This window comes from Chiroxiphia lanceolata, chromosome 10 (assembly GCF_009829145.1).
Source record: "Chiroxiphia lanceolata isolate bChiLan1 chromosome 10, bChiLan1.pri, whole genome shotgun sequence".
Taxonomy (NCBI): Eukaryota; Metazoa; Chordata; class Aves; order Passeriformes; family Pipridae; genus Chiroxiphia; species Chiroxiphia lanceolata.
In genome coordinates, this window is record NC_045646.1 from 1808087 (window position 1) to 1827782 (window position 19696).

Here is a 19696-nt window from a genome sequence, read left to right on the forward strand (position 1 = left end):
GGTGCCCTGGCAGAGCTGCCGTTCCCTCTCTGCGGGCTGGAGAAGGTATAAATAGCCGGGAATGTAGGGCAGAGCCTCTCCCGGCAAATCCCGCGCTGGATCGCTGTGGCAGAAGGCAGCGGGAAGGTGCCTGTTCGCCCTTATCTGAGGTGTCTTTGGGCAGCTGGTGCCTCGCAGCCGCGATCCATCACCCGCGGGGCCGCTCCCGCACCCGGGCAGCTCGGGGGGGCCGGACCCGCGGCTGCCGCGGCATCGCCCGGGGGTGTTTGGGGGGGTTGTTTCGGGAGTCCTCCCCATAGCGCAGTGTCCGCGGCGGGTGTTTGGGGTATTTTTTCCCCCTTTCCCCGCGGAGGATCGCGGCTGCCCCGGCCCTGCCCGGCCCCCCCCGCGCTGCGTGTGCGGGCGGAGGCGGGACCGGCCGCGGCCCCCCCACGCTCCCCGGGGCCGCTGCGCAGGCGGAGCAGCGCGGCCGCATCCATCTTACCGGCTGGCCCGGGCTGCAGCCTCCTCCCCGGCCTCCTCCTCCCCAGCCTCCTCCTCCTCCTCCTCCCCCGCCGGGGCTGCGGGCGCTGCCGGCGGGGCGGCAGCGGCGGATGATGCACCGAGATGGTTCACCAGGAAAACTGCTCCTACCAGGTAAGGGATGAGCGCGGCCTGACCCCCCACCCGGCCCCGAGCAGCCCCCCCAGCCCGGGGCCAGCCCCGTTCCAGCCGGGGGGGCTCGGGGGCTGCGGCAGCGCGGGGCGGCCGGGCCGGGCTGGCACCGTGGGCTCCGGCCCCGCCGCTCCCCGGGGGGAGCCAGAGCGGCCGAGGGGCTTTTGTGCTCGCCATGTGATGCTCGGGGGGGCGGCGGGGCCGGGGATGCGCTGCCGACATCCCGCTGCCTGCACCCGCTCCTTGCCTGCACCCGCTCCTTGCCTGCACCCGCTCCTTGCCTGCACCCGCTCCTTGCCTGCACCCCACTCCTTGCCTGCATCCCGCTCCCTGCCTGCATCCCGCCGCCTGTATCCCGCTACCTGCCTGCATCCTGCTGCCTTCATCCCGCTCCCTGCCTGTATCCCGCTCCCTGCCTGGATGGAGCCGCTCCCTGCGGGTTGGCGCTCCCGGAGCTGCCGCAGGAGAGTGATGTCAGGTTTAGAGCGGAATATTATTTCCTGCGCTCCCCAGACTGATCCAGGCGGGAGAGCTGCCCCGCAGGATAGGTATTCTGGGGCTGCAGCCCGGTCGCGGTTCGTGGTTTCTGCTAAATAATCTCTGTAAGAACCGGTGTTGGTTTGGGGATGAGAATTGCTCCGTCTGAGCATCCACCGCGGCCGCCCCCATCCCTGGGGGCTCCCTGGGGTGGTGGGGGCGGCAGCAGCGACCCCGTGTTTGGGGAACATCAGGATTATTTTCGTGAGGCGAGTGAGAGTTGGGATGGGCTGTTGTTGTGGCTTCGTTTCCCTCTGAAGAGAGGGTGGGTCCTGGTGGGTGCACCTGCCCAAGAAAGGGCACCTTTAGGGTGTAGATGGCACCTTTAGGGTCTGGATGGCACGTTTAGGGGCTGGGTGGCACGTTTAGGGGCTCGATGACACAGGTGGATTATTAAAGGCACAAACATCTGTCCCTCTGCCACAGCGATGCTGAGAAATGCGTTTTCCTACGTGCACCGAGTGTGTTGTGCAAAACACCCATTCCCAGGAATTCCCGGAGCTGGACCCTCAGCAAACAGGGCCTTGCCCAGCACAGCATCTCATCCTCATTTTCCCACCCCCATCTCATTTAATTCCAACTTCAGTCTGTGTTTCACAACAAAACATCTCACACTGCAAAATGCATCAGAAAGGGAAAATACACAAAACATTTGTATGTGCAGACAGAAGAGCTGAAAGGATTTTTCACTGAATATTTTCAGCCTAGCAAATGCTTCTGGAAGTGAATTTCTATTTTTAGCTGCTTTGGGGGGAAAAAATAAAAAAATCCTGGGTTGTGGGTTTTTTTTCAGCCTTCCTTTTAGGGGAGCTGATTTCCCTGCAGCTCCGAGCCTGTTGCTCTCGATAAATGGTGCCATTGTTTGGGAGCAGCGGATGTTTTCCCGGCACACTCGGGTTAAAGGTTGGGCATTGTTTCCCGGGTGGAAGCCGGGCCGTGGTGGTGGGCGAGGGCTGATGATGGTGATGATGATGATGATGGTGATGATGCTGAGCTGCGGCACAGGCCTGGCCAGGATCCCTGCGTGCTCATGCACCGGCTGTCTCTGCAGTGCTGCTGCTTCCCTCTGCTTTCCTGCCCTGCTTGTTTATGGGTTGCTTCCTCCCCTCCAAACCAGTAAATATTAGAGTGAAATCGGCCAGAAAACACACAAATCCGAGAAAAAAACAAACAAACAAAAAAAACAAACCATGTCTTCAAATGCAATCTGTTCCAAACCCTTCCTCCGGCGCTGCAGAGATTAGGAGCAACCCCAGCCCCCTCCCAAAGCCATTATCCCAAAGGCAGGGTTCTAATCCTTTTGTGGCCAGCAATCCCGGGTTTGGGATCAGACTGGAAGCCAGCAATGATGGGATTTTGGTGGCTGCCCCGGGCGGGGGGGGGACGGACAGTGGCAGTGTGTGTGATCTGCTCCCCTCCTTGCTTTGAAGCTGCTAAATAAACAAAAAATTAATCAAAGAGAGCAATGAGGCAGTGCATGGGAAAACTTGGAAACATGTTTGTTTTGAAGGAATTCGGCAGAAAGACTCTGGTGACACCAAGATCACAGCTGGGACACGGGATCTGTGGCAGGGAGGGTGCTGGGGATGGGGCAGGTGCTGAGGAAGAGGACGGTGTTCGTGTTGTGTGCCCCAAAATCCCTCAATCCCACCGTAAATGAGCTGCCACTGCTGCTCTGGGAAGCGCAGGTGGGCCCTCCTGGGGTTTTGGCTGTAGCTGAGGCAGGTGGATTGCTTAAATTTAGGCCAGATCCTCTGTTCTTTGGAGATCCCAGCATCCTTTCCTGCAGTCCCACAGGCTGCTGCTCTCCGTGCTGTGAATTTCTCTCTGAGCTGTGTCTCTTTTCTTATTTATACCCATTTATTTCCCCATGTCAAGCATTTTGTTTAGGGCTCTGTAATTTCTGCTGCAGCTTGCCCAGAAAGCCATCAGCTCGTGCAGGTTGAGGGATGTTTTGTGAGGTCCAGAATGAAAGTCCAGCCTGCAAATCCAGGCTTTAGCACGGAACTCAAGGTTTTATTTGGCTGTGTGTCTCAGCTGGGCTTTGCTGGCCCACAGCCTCAGCCAGGGCTTCAGTTTGCTTTGTAAATGTGTGTTTTCAGCTCTGCCTGACGGATCCATCTCTGCATGGAGCAGAACTGGGCTCTCCAGGCTCTTTATCCGTGTTCCTTCGCCACTGTTTTACAAGTGGGTGATGATGAGTCTAAATCATCTCCTTGGGTGGATTTCTGAATTTCTCCTTTAAAAGCAGAGAACCCCCCAGCATCCAGTGCCTGTGCCCGAGGCAGGAGGCTCCAAAGAGGCAGTTGCCTGTGGGAACAGGGTTTGGCTCCGTGCTCTGGCACCAGTCAGGGGCTGAGGTATCTGCTGGCGGCTCAGTCGCTCGGGAGATGTTTCCAGGCTTCACACGTGCGAAGAAAATTAAAAAGAAAAAAAAAGATCCGAGGAGAAAAAAATGAGATTTTACTGGTTTAGAAATCGTTTCTGAGGTGGGTCAGGGGGTGTGATGTGTCCTGCTCAGGTTTTCCTGGGATGGGATTTGTCTGCAGGCATCAGGATTGACTCTGGTGGTTTTCTGTAGAGGGGTCTGTTGGAAGGATCTGTGTCAGGGAGGTGCTGGTGTTCCCATGGATTAGGAGGTGCTGGTGGTGTTGCAGGTCAGGCTGGGTGCCCCAGGGATGGACCAGGCAAGGCTGGATGACACCCAGAACTCCCAGGGTCCCACAAAGCACCGAACCATGGAAATGAATCTGTAAAATTCACAATCTTAAAATATGAAGGACTCATTGAAAAGGAGAGGAAAGGGAATGGGAAAGGGGAGGAGAAAGGGAAAGGGAAAGGGAAAGGGAAAGGGAAAGGGAAAGGGAAAGGAAAGGAAAGGAAAGGAAAGGAAAGGAAAGGAAAGGAAAGGAAAGGAAAGGAAAGGAAAGGAAAGGAAAGGAAAGGAAAGGAAAGGAAAGGAAAGGAAAGGAAAGGAAAGGAAAGGAAAGGGGAAAGGAGGAAGAAAAGAAAAAAGAAAAGAAAGAAAAGAAAGAAAGAAAAGAAAGAAAGAAATGAGAAGAAGAATGAGGTGTTTTATTAGGTTTCTTTTGTTTGATGTCTGTAGGGTTTTGTAGGCTGTAGAAATACCAGGCTGTCATCATGTTTTTCATTAAAGTGAGTGCAAATTCTGAGGGCAGAACATAACCCCAAGAGACAGGCCTTGGAGAAAAACCTCAAATGCCATGAAAACCCAGTGTGGAGCACTGGGAAAGCTGCTGGCCTGGCCCCTTGCCCGTGGCTGCTCATGGAGGGATGTAGAGCCTGGTACAGCTGAGGAACCTCCGTGCCACTGATCCTGCATCCCAAAGCAGGGACAATAAAACAAGGCCTTTGTTACAGAGATGTGAGGCTGGAGGCCTTGGTGAGCCAGAGATCCAAAAAAAAAGCTCTGCAACATGGGTGGAAAGCACTTGGAGTGTGTTAAAGCTCAGGGAAGCAGCATCAGAGGGAGGGCTTGGTCCTGCTCATCCCTCAGTTTGCAGGGGCTTGTGCTTGGCATTGTACTGGGAGGATGCTGTGCTGGGAATGGGACTGTGCTTTATTCCAAGATTTGCGTTAAAATAAATGTTTTGTGAGATAGAATCATAGGATCCCAGAATGGTTTGGGTTCAGAGAGACCTTAAAGTTCATCCAGTGCCACCCCCTGCTGTGGGCAGGGACACCTTCCACTAGCCCAGGTTGCTCCAAGCCCCATCCAACCTGGCCTTGGACACTTCCAGGGATCCAGGGGCAGCCACAGCTTCTCTGGGCAGCCTGTGCCAGGGCCTCCCCACCCTCACAGGGGGGAATTTCTTCCCAATATCCCATCTAACCCTGCTCTCAGTTTAAAACCATTCCCTGTCTCTCCATGCTCTTGTAAACAGTTCTGACAACTTGAGATTTCCATGAATCTGGAATCCACCTCCATATCCTGGCCCAGGCGCCCCAAGGCCATGAATACCAGTTTTCCAGGGAATGGGCTCAGAAGGCTTTCACTGATATATCCTGGGAATTTAGGGGTTTTCTCTCCTGACTCTGTATCCAGCCGTGTTTGGGAGCTGATCCCAAACAGGAACGGGGGTGATTCCTCCCCCAGTGGCGTTCAGCCCAGCATGGAGGGGGTTTTATTGACTCCAGCAACATCACAAATGCACAGCAGAGTTAAATTTAGCTGCTTTCTTGTCTGTAAGCAACCGAGGCGTGTTTAAAGCACATAAAACTTGATGTGTCCTATTTCCTGGCCTCACTTAAGGAGTGTCACCGTCCCCATCCTGAGTGTTCCCTGTGGCTCTGACTCTGTGTGCTTCCCTCCCAGGGGCACCTCAGCTGACCTGCTCCAGATCTACCTGTTCTGAGCTTTCCCTTCATGCTATAAAGAGAAAAGCAGGCTCTCTCTCCCCCTCCAGCATCGCTGGAGGAGCTGCCCTGGTGGCTGTGCCCGTGGAGACCAGTTTGCTTCTGGTGGGATCTGTGTGTGAGGAGCCCATGGACGGTGATGCCATCATGGAGCTACTGGAATGTAGCTACCATCCTGCTTTTTTGGGGGTTGTTTCAAGCAGACACAGTGGCCACAGGGACAGTGGGGGGTGTTGACCCACAGTGCAGCAGGTGGGGAAGGGGCTGGACAGCAAAGGGTTTGATCCCTGAGCTGAAACAACCCCAGAATTCATTTCTCTCGTGGTTTTGATATCCAGATTTAAATTGGCTGGGTCTCTGCAGGTGGGGAGATGCCCATCCCAAGGGGGCAGGGTTGGGTCTGGTCCTGGCACCGAGGAGGGCACCAAATGTGCCTCAGCAGTGATTACAGGGGCTCCAAGCTGTGCTTCTTAACCAGGTTGGGGTTTCTCCCGTTGCCTGGAATGAGGCAGCTGCTGGAAGCAGGATTTTCACTGGAGATTGAGACCAGCTCTGTGGGATCAGCTCAGATCAGCAAAGCTGGCCCTGGAGCATGCCAGAGCAGGGCAGAGCAGGGCTGGCCTGAAACCTGGAATGGGGATAAAATATCCTAAAAACTGGGGGGGGGGGGGAAGAGCCGAGTACATTTTTGGTTGTGCCACTTCCTACCCTTAGGGGTGGCTTTGATGTCCCTTTGCAGAGGGGTGGCTTGTTGGGTACCAGGGGCACAGCAGGACCAGGCTCAGCGTCTCAGCCAGCTGGGAAGGAGGCACTGGAACATCCCCCTCCATGGGTGAGGGCACAATGATGCAGGGACTGGTCACAAATGCAGGCTCAGCCCCCAGCCTGGTGCTCCTGGCCACCACATCCTTCCCCCTGGGCTATGACATTCTTTATTGTCTCTAATTTATTGTGTCAGGATTCATCCCCACAGCCTGGGAGAGGAAGTTAATTTAGCAACAGCAGGAAAAGGACACAATGACTCAGTGGTGGAGGGGAAGTAAAAATAATGAAATATCCAGAGAACCACTTTGTTTCATTTGGGAATTACAGTTACAAAGTACCATCCGGGGAGAAGGGTGGGATTAAACATTTATTATTGCTGTTTTTTCCTGAAGATGCCGAGTGGACTAATGCTGGGATGCATAATTTGTGTGTTGTCAGAGCTGGTAATTTAACTGGAATATGCATTTTGAGTGACATGATGTCAGCATGACTTGGATATATCATTAAACACATAAACACTGTAGGGCAATTGAATTATTAAGTTGTGCTGTTGGGTTGCACCAGAAATGAGGACTTTTGTTGCTGGTGGGTCCTGTTTTGGGGATCACTGGGAAACTGTGGCATAAATCCCACCTTTTAGGGATTCCCTGTAGGAATGTCTGCCCCAAGCTCTGCCTCCAGCTGCCCATCTGCAGCTGATCCAGGTGGTGGGATCTCAGCGAGGAGAGAGGGATTTGGGCAGCTGGAGGTCGGTGGTTGTGTTGGGAAGCCTGGATCTCCAGGCAGGACTGCTGGAGGCAGGAGCTGGAGCTGGAAGCAGTGCAGGTCTGAGGGCTGTGAGCCCAGAGCCCCCCAGGACCCAGGGCTGGAGTGGTTGGGGGTCCCCAGGCCCTGCACACCCACAGGATGAGGGTAAGGCTGGGTCACTCCTGGAGTTCTGTTGCTTAATTCCCAGAAATTTAGGATTTTTTGCACCTGACAAAGCTGATTTAGCCAAGAAACAGCTCCTTGCTGGTGGGTTCTGTGTAGAGTGACAATTCCATCCTGTGGTTGCCTGAGCAGCCCTGTGAGGGCTCAGGACCACCAGCCTCATATCCCGGGTTCCTGGGGGTTTTCTGGGATAACTTCCACAGTGAAAACCGTGGGAGAAAAAGCCCCTTCCTCCGGGCCAGGGCTGCGCTGCCAGGCTTGGATTTTGACATCAGACACCGGGTTTTTTCCTGCCCTTGTGTAGCCGGGGAAGGCTCGGGGCTATTTTTATCCGGCGCTGGCAGTGGCTGGAGGAGGACGCGGCTTCCCTGGCCCCGACAGCCTTCGCCTCCCTCTCATCAGCTGCCTGGGGCTCCGTGACTTTATTTGGGAAAAGCAAGGTGGTCTGGAACAGCCGGGAAGGGAGAGGTGCTGGAGAGGCATCCCGGGCAGGGGCCGGGGGGCTGCGGCAGGTCCCGGCTCTGGAGCGAGCGCCTCGTCCCGCGGTGCCCGGGGAAGAGCCGAGGAAGGACTGAGATGCCCCGTTGTTGCCACGTGAGGAGCCGGGAGCGAAGGAGATGAGTCGGGAGGGAGGTGATGGAATGGGTGACGTCATCAGGAAAGCAGCTGCACCGGCCGGGGAGGGGAGTTATAAAAAGGTAAGGGACAAAAAGGAGCCTTTGTCTGCCCACAGGAGCCCTCTTGGCAGGAGGGCACCCATGGAATGCTGTCCTACACCCTCCCAGGGCTATAGGATTCTGCCCTACACCCTCCCAGGGCCATGGGATTCAGGGGCTGGGGCAGGGAAGTACTCCAAGGTGTTTAATGCCCTGGCACAGGGCAGCAAACCTTCCTCCCTCTGCCTTTTCGTATCTTTATGATGAAGAAAATGTCAGGAGATGTTTCCATCTCTTACCTCGAGACTCTCGGGATTTTAAGGCACTTTGCCACGTGGCTTGAGATGTGTGAGTTTGACTTGGGTTTGCATTTACCAGTAAATCCCCTGTGAAGGGAAAGGAGATAAAAACACATGTCGTGGGGTTGTAATTTCTGTTTGTAAATCCAGTAACAGCCCTTGTGCTTTGCAGAGATAAAATAAGGCGCTGCCTATGGCTCTGGAACTTTAAATATAGTCATCATCCAAGGCTGGTAATGACAGAGCCTGGCAAAAATAGCCCTGGTGGCCTGGCTGGGTGTCCCAGTGCTCCTGGACAGGGCCTGGCATGGGCTGTGCACCCTGTTTGGTGCTGGGGGGTGGGTGGGAAAGTATTCTCCCCCTCAGCTCCACTTCCATGAGAGCCTCCAGCTCTGGGGTCTCCAGCACTGGAAGGACATGGAGCTGCTGGAGAGAGTCCAGAGGAGGCCATGGAGATGCTCCAAGGGCTCTGGAGCCCCTCTGCTCTGGAGCCAGGCTGGGAGAGCTGGGGGGGTTCACCTGGAGGAGAGAAGGCTCCAGGGAGAGCTGAGAGCCCCTTGCAGGGCCTAAAGGGGCTCCAGGAGAGCTGGAGAGGGACTGGGGACAAGGGATTGAGGGACAGGACACAGGGAATGGCTTCCCACTGCCAGAGAATGGGATATTGGGAAGGAATTCCTGGCTGTGAGGGTGGGGAGGCCCTGGCACAGGTTACCCAGAGAAGCTGTGGCTGCCCCTGGATCTCTGGAAGTGTCCAAGGCCAGGTTGGAGCAACCTGGGCTAGTGGAAGGTGTCCCTGCCCATGGCAGGGGATGGACTGGATGGGCTTTAAGGTTCTTTCCAACCCAACCCATGCAAGGATTCCATGATATGTTGGATAAATTCGGGCTCTCACCCAAAGCTGGTGGGTTTTTGGTGTCACAGCGTGTCGGGGACGGGTTGGCTGCTGGCAGGAGGTGGAGCTGGTGGTTGTGTATAATCTGCAAACACTAAGGAGGTGGTGGAAATAGGTGGATAAACAGCAGTAACTGCAGCAGGTGACGGGGCTGGGGCTGCTGGAGCCTCTGTGGGAACAGCCAAACCTCTCCCTGTCCTGCAGAAAACCTTCCACAGCCACAAACCTGACATTGTGTTTTCATTCCTGGGCTTAAACAAAGGTGGCCACTGACCTTCCCAAGGGGAAGGTCAAGGCTAAGAAGGAAAACATCCGCCCCAGATTGTTTTGCCTTAAAAATAAAACGCAGCTTTTTGTTTCAAGTCATTGTGTGAACTGAATTGTCAGCCCCCTCTTGCAGAAATACATGTTTGTTTTGTGACTGAGTGCCAAAATACGCATTTAAATAACACTGGGTTACATTTTCCTTCTTATTACCTTTGAAACTGGAGTATTTGACCCGTTATTTTTATATACCAAGTAAGTATATCTGATAGGCATTAAAAACCAGGCCATTTCCCTTCTCAGTTTATCGTTTTCCATACCCAGCTCTGGATATCAATGCAGCTGTCAGATAATTTATCCAAAGCCCAAAGTCCAGTTCCCTCAGGTATATTCTATTTCTCGGTAACTGCTCCCTATTTTATAATAACAAATAGGACTCTTGGTTTCTTTAGGGTCATTAGCCTGTGTCTGCCTTATCAAATGGGATATTCCCAGCTCAGTCCTGGGAGCAGAGTTATTTAGAATCCTCAGTAATGACCTGGTGGGGAAAACAAATTGCACATTGATTAAATGTACAGATGTCAGACTGGGAGCAGCTGGGCCTGGTGGGAGATGGAGCAAAATGAAAAAAAAAAAAGATCTGGAGGCACAGCCCCATCTGAGAGGAGGAAATATGTGCAGCTCTGCCCGTGGTTCTGTGTGTTTTAGTGCAAAAAGAGCAGTTTTTGGTGCACACAGAGTAGGTGGGGATGGTGCTGGGGAGGGAGCAGTCCCAGCTGGTGTGGAGGCTGGGCAGGGGGAGGTGGAGATGTGCTGTGGGCCTTGGATTTCTGTTGGAACACAAGGAAAATCAGATAGAGACGGGAAGATGCAGGAGAGGATCATGTGAGCTGGAAAAAGGGAGGCTGAGTATCCAGGACTTGATGAAATATTGATGCCCTGAGGCAGCCACGGGCGTCCTGGGACAGGCACCAACCTCCTCTCTCTGCTCTCAGTCCATTAAAACAATATTTTCCCTCATTTTTCCTTAATTCTCTCCCTGTGCTGCCTCCCCCAGCAGGGCTGGCCGTTTTTAATTCTAAGTCTGATTGAGGCATCGATTATTGAAACCTGAAAAAACCAAGTGCAGAAATACAGCTGAGTGCTCTGGGTGGGGCTTCAGAAACCTGGAGCTGAACCAAAACCTCGAGACCTCTCGATGTCACGGGGTTTATTTTTATTATTTGAAGTATTTTAAATAAAAGGAGTTGGCTTATAAACCAAGTATGTGTTTTGGTAAGGGATTGACAGTATAATGGGCAGTGTAATAATGTATGTAATCAGCTCTGGAGTTGGAATTAAACTGTTAGTTATTTTAAGTTGATAATTTGCATCTTTTTGCACTTCCTTGTATCAAAAAGGTGCTGCTTTGTTTTTCCTTAGGTGAAATCTGGGAAACACAGTTACATTAATTAACACCGTGGAAGCAGCTCAGACTTGCCTGCTATATTTTCTTTTGTTGTGTATTAAGTGTTATTTTAAAATGAAATGTTTGAGGGCTCCAAAATGTTCCTGCTATCAATAACTTGCTGCCTTGTTGTCAACGTTGGCACATAATCCATCAGTGACAGACACCAGGAGAGACTGATTTTAAATCTAGATCTGTGATTTGCCTTTATTGCACATTGATTGCACAGTTGTCCCCGTAATTATTGATCAGTGATTAACTTCTAATCCCTTTGTTGATTATTAAAAAAACCTGTATACATATATATATATATAAAAATACATTCTTAAAATGTATTTTATAAATACATTTAGTGGATAATTTGATGACAATGGTTAAAAACACATCTTTAAACACATTGCAGAAGGAGATGGGTTTGGAGGCTGCTCAGGGAAGTGGAAGATGCTGGAGGTGCAGGTGTGTGGATATAGGTACAGATATTGGTGTATATTTTAGGGATATATGGATACATCTCCATCAGCTTGTCCCATGGCAGGAGAGCTGGAACTGGATGATCTTTAAGGTCCCTTCCAACCCAAACCATTCCATGATCCTTTGTGGCCAGAGGGATGCAGGTGGGCTGTGATGGGAACGCTCGGGAAACGCCGGGCATCGTGAGCGTGGTGGTGGGGCTGGTGGCACAACCCTCCCTCCCGTGCCCTCCCTGAGCAGCAGCTTCATCCCTCCTTGTCTCCCCTCCCTCCCAGGCCCAGAAGAATGAACGGGAGTCCATCAGGCAGAAGTTGGCCCTGGGCAGTTTCTTCGACGATGGCCCAGGACTCTACACCAGCTGCAGCAAGAGCGGCAAGCCCAGCCTGTCGTCCCGGTAAGGCACAGACCCCGCAGCCCAAAACCTCCCTGGAGCCTGGAAAAGGGGAGATAACTCCAGTGGGACACCCCAAAACCTTCCCTAGGTTTTTGCTTTCAACCATGCCCCTGGATTTTCCTTGGTTTAGAGCAACATCTTGGGCCCCAAAGGCGGTTGTCTGTTATGTAAATGGTTGTGAACAATATGCTAAAATACTGATTTAAAACTGTACAGCAAGATATTTGGATGCTCAGGAGGTGAAGGAAATAAGACCAAGTTGCCTGAGTTAGGTTTCCTTCAGATTTTTTTATTATTTGGAACACGTTGCCCAGAGAATCGGTGGCTGCCCCATCCCTGAAGTGTCCAAGGCCAGGTTGGACGGGGCTTGGAGCAACCTGGGCTAGTGGAAGGTGTCCCTGCCCGTGGCAGGGGGTGGCACTGGGTGATTTTTAAAGTCCTTTCAACACAAATGATTCTGTGTTTCTATGGTCCCATTGTTCCACCAGTCCTGGATTCAGTTGATCTGGGCCTGCCCAGGGAGGTTTGGAGTCCCCACCCCTGGAGGTGTCCAAGGAAGGACTGGACATGGCACAAGGTGGACATCGGGCACAGGTTGGACTCGATGATTTTGGAGCTCTTTTCCAACCTAAATGATTCTGGGATTCTGGGATTCATGCACAGAAAGTGACAGAGAATGGAAAAAAATCAGCTTTGACGTCCCCTTCACACCCACGAGCTCCACACAAGCTCTGCTTCCAGACCTGGCTCCATCCCTGGAGCTGCCACCCTGCACTTATATTCTGATTTTTGAAATGTCTACATCCAATCTGCTCCAGAAAGGCTTGTTTGTGCTCAGCTGCTGGGGTGTAACCAGGGGAGCATCAAACACTCCCGTGCTGGGAGTGAAGCTCTACCTGTTGCCATGGTGTGGGAGGAGAAAGGAGCCTGGGAGAGGCAGCGAGCCAGGAGGAATATTGCTGGAATATTGCTGTTCCAGCAGAGAGGTGCAGTTGTGAAATTAAATTGAACTGGGAGTCATTTGAAAGGGAAAACAGTGTTGCTGTGTAGTTACAGCTGAACCAGGAGCCGCTGTCGTGTAATTAGAGCGTGGGGCTAATTAACACAGCCAGGAGGGTCTGGCAGCTGTGCCACCACAGATCACCAGCTGTACCTGAAGGCTTTGGGGGTGACATGAATATTTATGGTTCAGGCAGAGCATTAGGATTGTCTGATCCAGGACCCACAGGAACCTCTGCAGGACCGTTGCTCCCATATTTGCAGAATTATAGAATAAAATTATAGAAATTATCTATATAGATGCAATTTTATATATATAATTATATTGTTTTATATTATATATAATTTTATATATGTAACTTTTTATATTATTTGTATTTATATTTTTATATATATAAATTATTATAGAAAAAAACCTACATATAGAATTATAGAGGAAAATCCCCGGATGGTTTGGCTTGGAAGGGACCTTAAAGCTCATCTCATTCCAATCCCCTGCCATGGGCAGGGACACCTTCCATAGCCCAGGTTGCTCCAAGCCTTGTCCAGCCTGGCCTTGGACACTTCCAGGCATCCAGGGGCAGCCACAGCTTCTCTGGGCAACATTTTCCAAATCCAAAATGAAAACCTGAAGGAAACCTAATTCAGAAAACTGAATAATAATAAACCATTTCAATAATTAACAAAATATTTTACAATACATATTATTATACATGTCATTAATGTCTCTATATATTTACCTTTATTTTAGATGTTTCATCTTTATTTCTAAATAATTCATAAATTTTAGATATTAGTGTTTTCAGTATATTTTATCTACACTTCATATATTTTATTTAACGTAGTGAGAGAGTCAGTGAGTGCTGAGGGAGTTTTTGATGGCAGAAGCTGTGCAGTGCCCGGGCAGTTCTGCAGTCCATCAGCAGATGGTGGTAGAAACCCTGTTGCTGAGTTTCCAGGAGCTTCTGCATCTTGCCCAGAGCCCTGTCCTGGCTCCAGGGGACCCTGGTTGTCACCTGTCCCTTCCCTCCCCCAGATTACAAAGTGGGATGAACCTGCAGATCTGCTTTGTGAACGACAGCGGCAGCGACAAGGACAGCGATGCCGACGACAGCAAGACAGAGACCAGCCTGGACACGCCGTTGTCGCCCATGGTAGGTCTGGGGTCCCGTCCTGGAGCATCCCTGGGGGAGCTGAGAAAGAGCTGATCCTCTTCAAACAGCAACACCAAACCCCAGAGCAGCCTTTTCAGCCATCAGTAAAGTGTGAGATGCGGAGGGGCAGATAAAGAGCTGCTGTGGAGCAGATGCCTTCCTGGGAAGGTTCCTCCTTCCTCCCTTCCTCCCTTTCTTTTTGGCTCTGTAATGGAGGTGAGGTGTTATCAGCTCCCAGCAGCTTTCCTCTCCTTTTTTTCCCTTGGTGAAGATGACACTGCAGCCCCAGATGTTTCCCTCCAGCTTAACCCCTGTGTCCTTTCAGCCCCTATTGATCTGGTGGCTTCCCTTCCCGTTTAAAGTTGTATTAACAGTCAACAAGCCCTGTCTGGGAATCGCTCTGATTTCGAGAGATAATCTTGGGGATTAAGATAAAAGAAAAAAAAATCCGTGCTTTTCACAGTTTCTGTAGAAATGATGCCACTTTTAAGATCACAAAAGAAGTTAAACCAAGAGCAAATGTCTTTGCTGTGGCCTGGTCGGGGTGACAGGGCTGTCACAGCTCCATGTGCTTCCCTAGAGCAAGCAGAGCTCGTCCTACTCCGACAGAGACACGACAGAGGAGGAGTCAGAGTCCCTGGACGACATGGACTTCCTCACCAGGCAGAAGAAACTCCAAGCTGAAGCCAAGATGGCCTTGGCTATGGCAAAGCCCATGGCCAAAATGCAGGTGGAGGTGGAAAAGCAGAACAGGAAGAAATCGCCAGTAGCGGATCTTGTGAGTGGGGGCTGTGGGATGGGATGGGGTGGGATGGGATGGGATGGGATGGGATGGGATGGGATGGGATGGGATGGGATGGGATGGGATGGGAGAGGATGGGAGAGGACACCAGGCCTTTGGACATCCACCCCATTGGGGAGGATGGTTGAGATAGGGGCTGGCCTCAGGAGTGGAAGGGTCAAAGTGGGTTGTCTTGTTGGGGTGTTATGGGGCAGCAAACTCTTATTTTCCACGTGTTTCAGTGGAATTTATTACTCACTATTACCATAAAATACACAGGATTAATAATTGCAATTGTTTATGACCTGAAGCCTTGGGTACAGTGTTGTGTAGAAGGTCGAGCTCACTTTGTGGTGGAGTCGTTGGTGCCTGTTTTGAGAGGGGGATGGAAATCCAAAGAGTTGGAAGAAAAGTATATAAAATATTGACAATTCCTTTCCAGCTGCCACATATGCCTCATATAAGTGAATGCCTGATGAAGAGAAGTTTGAAACCCACTGATCTAAGAGACATGACTATCGGGCAGCTACAAGTGATAGTCAATGATCTGCACTCACAGATAGAAAGTAAGTGAGAAGTCTTTCATTATTCTTTGGAATATCCTGTTTAATCAAGAAAATTCTCCAGGAGAGACAGAGAAATGTTGATAAATATACGAGAACATCAGTATACATATAGATATTTTTTTATATATATTTATTCTTACATATATGTGAATAATTATATATATAAATATATATTAGTATGTATTTTTAGTTATTTATATTTATATGTAGTATATTATATATTTTCATATTTATTTATATTTATTCTCATATATCATCATCATCTATTATATATATGTGAATAATAATATATGTAATATAATTATATATATTATATTATATAAAATATAATAATATATAATATATATTTATTTTTATATATTTATATTTATTCTCATATATTATATCATCATCATCTCATATATATATGAATAATAATATATATAATAATATAATTATATATTATATTATATAAAATATAATAACATATATTATATTTTTTTATATATTTATTCTTATATATTATTATATATGTGCATTATAATATATAAAATAATATAATGATATTTTTATATATTTATACGTAGTATATTATATATTTTTATATTTATTTTTATATATTTATATTTATTCTCATATATTATATCATCATCATCATCTATTATATATATGTGAATAATAATATATATATAATATAGTTATATATATTATATTATATAAAATGTAATAATATATAATATATATTTATTTTTATATATTTATTCTCACATATTATATCATCATCATCTATTATATATATGTGAATAATAATATATACATAATATAATTATATATATTATATTATTATATAAAATATAATAATATATAATATATATTTATTTTTATATATTTATATTTATTCTTATATATTATTATATATGTGCATTATAATATATAATAATACTATGATATTTTATATATTTAAATGTACTATATTATATATTTTTATATTTTTTTATATATTTATATTTATTCTCATATATCATCATCATCTATTATATATATGTGAATAATAATATATATGATATTACAATTATATATATTATATTATATTAAATATAATAATATATTATATATATTTATTTTTATATATTTATATTTGTTCTTATATACTATTATATAGTGCATTATAATATATAATAATATGATATTTCTTATTTTATATAATAATATATATAATGTAATAATATATAAAATATATATGATATATCATATAATAATATATAAGATACATTTATATGTTTATATGTTTATTTTATTAATTATTATATTTATTTATATATATTTATATTTGTTCTTATATATTATTATATATATGTGAAGAATTATATATATATAAAAATGTATATTAATATATATTAGAATATATATTAGAATAAATATTTATAAGAATACATATATACACATATATACACATATATTTATTCTTATATATTCTTGCATATATTTATATATTATTATTTTATATATATATCCTTTTATATATATTTTTAATATATATTTATTTATTTATATTTATTTATTCTTCTTGGAAAGGGCTGTCCAGCCTTGGCACAGCTGCCCAGGGCAGTGGTGGAATCCCCGTCCCAGGAGGGATTTAAAAGCTGTGTAGCTCTGGGGAAGGTTGACAAACAGGTCCCAAACTGGGGTTTCCCAGGAAATCACAAACTCCCCCCTTTTCTCCCCTGGCTCCAGGCTTGAACGAGGAGCTGGTGCAGCTGCTGCTGATCCGGGACGAGCTGCACACGGAGCAGGATGCCATGCTGGTGGACATCGAGGATCTCACCAGGTCAGGGAGGCTCCTCGGGGTGTTCGGGGGCACTGCCTGTCCCCATCCCCACGTTTTTTGGGGTCACTGCCTGTGGCCAATCCCACATCGTTTGGGGTCACTGCCTGTCCCCATCCCCACATTGTTTGGGTGCACTCCCTGTCCCATCCCCGTGTTATTTAGGGACACTGCCTGTCCCCTTCGCCACATTTGGGGACACAGGTGTCGGGCTACCCTGTGGGTGAGGAGGAAAAAATCCCAGCTGAGCCAAAACCAGTGCAGGTTTTGGAGAAACCCCAAAGGGGCTTTCCTTGCCCTGTGCCCCCCTCCGGGTCCCCGGGCAGAGACCGCACATCCCTCGCTCCGGGAAAACACGACTCTCTGTTCACCCCCAAGCCTTGTGGATTCCCCTTGGTGGGGTTGTGCTTTCCATCTTCCCTCGGAGCAGGGAATAACAGCCCCTTTCCCTCCCCAGGCACGCTGAGAGCCAGCAGAAGCACATGGCAGAGAAGATGCCGGCCAAGTGAAGCCGGGAACGCCGGGAGCAGAGCTGGAGAGAGCCCTCATCCTGCTGCTGTCCGTGTCCCAGGAATCCAGTGTTAGTCCATGACCATGTCTGAAGCTTTATGTCGGTGATTGGCCTCCGCTTCTTAATTTATTTTAATTTTTTTACTCGTGCCACTAAATATCAGGCATTTTAATAATATTATTACAGAAAAAAACTGTACAGTACTTATAACATTATAAAACCATGGGCGAGAAGAGAGGGTAGTTTAACTTTATTTTTGTTTGTTTAGAGACTTTTTTTGGTTGAATGATATTTTTTTCCCATTGACTACTTTTTTATTCTTCACTGTAGTTTTAAAATAAAGAAACTGTACTTGACGGTGCTATACAAGTCAAAAAAAAAGAAAAAAATACATGCCTGCCTCGTAGTGAAGTTGTAGCTTTCAGTAATCTGTATATTTTAATCAGTTCTCAACATTTTGTGAATGTTGACTACCTGACATTCATTTTTAGATGTGCTATTAACACTCGGTCGGGTTCAGAGAGTTGAAAGTTTTATGTATAAAGCTGTAAAATAAAAAGGAAAAAACTTGTTTCATATGACACGTCTTTTTGGTGCCGACTGGTTGATTTTGGTGGGGTGAATGTGCAACTCCTGAGCTGTCATCACCATTTTTTTTTTTTTTTTTTACTGATCACATGAGAAGAGAGGATTTTTGTCATTTATTTGGAGGTTCAGAATTATGTGTGTGTGACGGGGACTTGAGAGACTCTTCTACAGCACCCCCCAGCCCTCATGTTGTGATGGTTGTTGGCATCATCAGGAACACACCTTAGATGGCTTTTTTTTATATTTTATTGTCTGGGCTAAAGATTTAAATGGCCTGCCAACGTCAGAAATAAACAAAATAATCTACGTGCAAAATCCAAGCAGCACATTAAATGTGTTAAATGTGGAATTTCTCCCTCTGCCTTTGGGCTGAGCTCCCATTCAGAGCCGAGTTGTCCAGGATGGGGGACACTGGGACACCAATAAATCTGTCTCCATCCCTCCTTTCTTTGATTTAAAGCCCAGCCATCCCCTTCCTAAGTCACAGCAGCCGTGTGTGTTGCTCCCCCTCAGCTTTTTACCTTTTAATTCTCATTTCCTCGGGGGCAAATCCATCTCAGCCAAGGCTCTGCCTGATGACTTATTCAGGCTGTTTTCACAAAGCCTGAGCTGCATTAAAATTTCATCCCCTGCCAAGAATGGATTTTATTAAATGATTTTTCCCCCCCCCTTTCTTTTTCTTTTTTTTCTTTTTTTTTTTGCAGGAAAGGCAGGTTTGGGAAGGTTTGGGGGGGCTGGGTCAGGGGTTTGGTGTAATTTAGGGCTGTTTTTCCTTTCCTGGGGGGTTTCCAGTGCCAGTCCTTGTCCCACAGCCCCCATGGGGGCCATATCCCATTTTCCTTCTGGGCAGGGAAAGATGTTGGGGTGATTAGGCTGGGAACCCTCACCTGCAGCCCAAAATGATGCCAACCTCTATTTTCCTTACTTTTAAATCTATGCAGAAAAAAGAAATATGTATATTGGGGGTGTTGGTTTCCCTGTAGCTCTGGGTGGCTCAGTGCTTTTCCCTGCACGTGGGGAGACTGCTGGATTTATATATTTTGACTCTAAACCAGCATATTTGCAGTGTCTGAACCCAAAACCATCCCCACGGGACCCGGTGCCTCCATCAGAAGTGGCTCTTTGGGGGTCAAGGAGGAGGTTCCTGCTGCTGGCTTTAAAGCTTTAAAAAAAACAACAAAAAAAAACCAAAAACAAACAAACAAAAAAAAAACCCAACAAAACAAATACAAAAAAGTGGCTCTCAGCTTTAAGATTAAAAAGTAGATAAAATAGCAAAAAAGCCCCAGGGAATTCCACAGCCAGCCCTGGCATCATCCCTGGCATTGTCCAGCATCCCAGGCAGGCTGGAGTTGAATTCCCTTGCTAAGTGCCTTTAATTTGCTGGAGAGAACTTGTAATTCCATCATTTTTTTTAGGCAAAATCATGTTTCTGGATAACTGCACCTCCTTGGCTCCCAAGGGGTCGTGCTGGGAATGCTGTGGGATTGATGGATTAAAGGATGGTTTTAAAACAGAAGGGTCTGGTGTGGTTTCTGAGCTCTTGTCATGGGCAAGATGTATTTTGTCACTTATTTTTGAGTGGCCCCACTTGGTGTCTCCTCTGT

General features: G+C 47.5%; 1 protein-coding gene across 2 annotated transcripts; it reads left to right on the forward strand.

Moving 5' to 3' along the window:
• Positions 1–445: 445 nt before the first annotated feature.
• LOC116791576 (schwannomin-interacting protein 1) lies at positions 446–18077 on the forward strand. 2 transcript variants are annotated; one of them, XM_032697736.1, is made up of 7 exons: positions 446–636; positions 11568–11686; positions 13722–13839; positions 14420–14617; positions 15063–15186; positions 16900–16993; positions 17448–18077. In XM_032697736.1, exons 1-7 carry the CDS (start codon positions 607–609, stop codon positions 17497–17499), a joined length of 735 nt encoding a protein of 244 aa, XP_032553627.1. In that variant the 5' UTR covers positions 446–606; the 3' UTR covers positions 17500–18077. The 2 variants fall into 2 exon arrangements, with proteins under 2 accessions (XP_032553627.1, XP_032553626.1); XM_032697735.1 differs by lacking the exon at positions 446–636 and adding an exon at positions 7612–7961 and having other exon boundaries at positions 17448–18046.
• The last annotated feature ends 1619 nt before the right edge of the window (positions 18078–19696 follow it).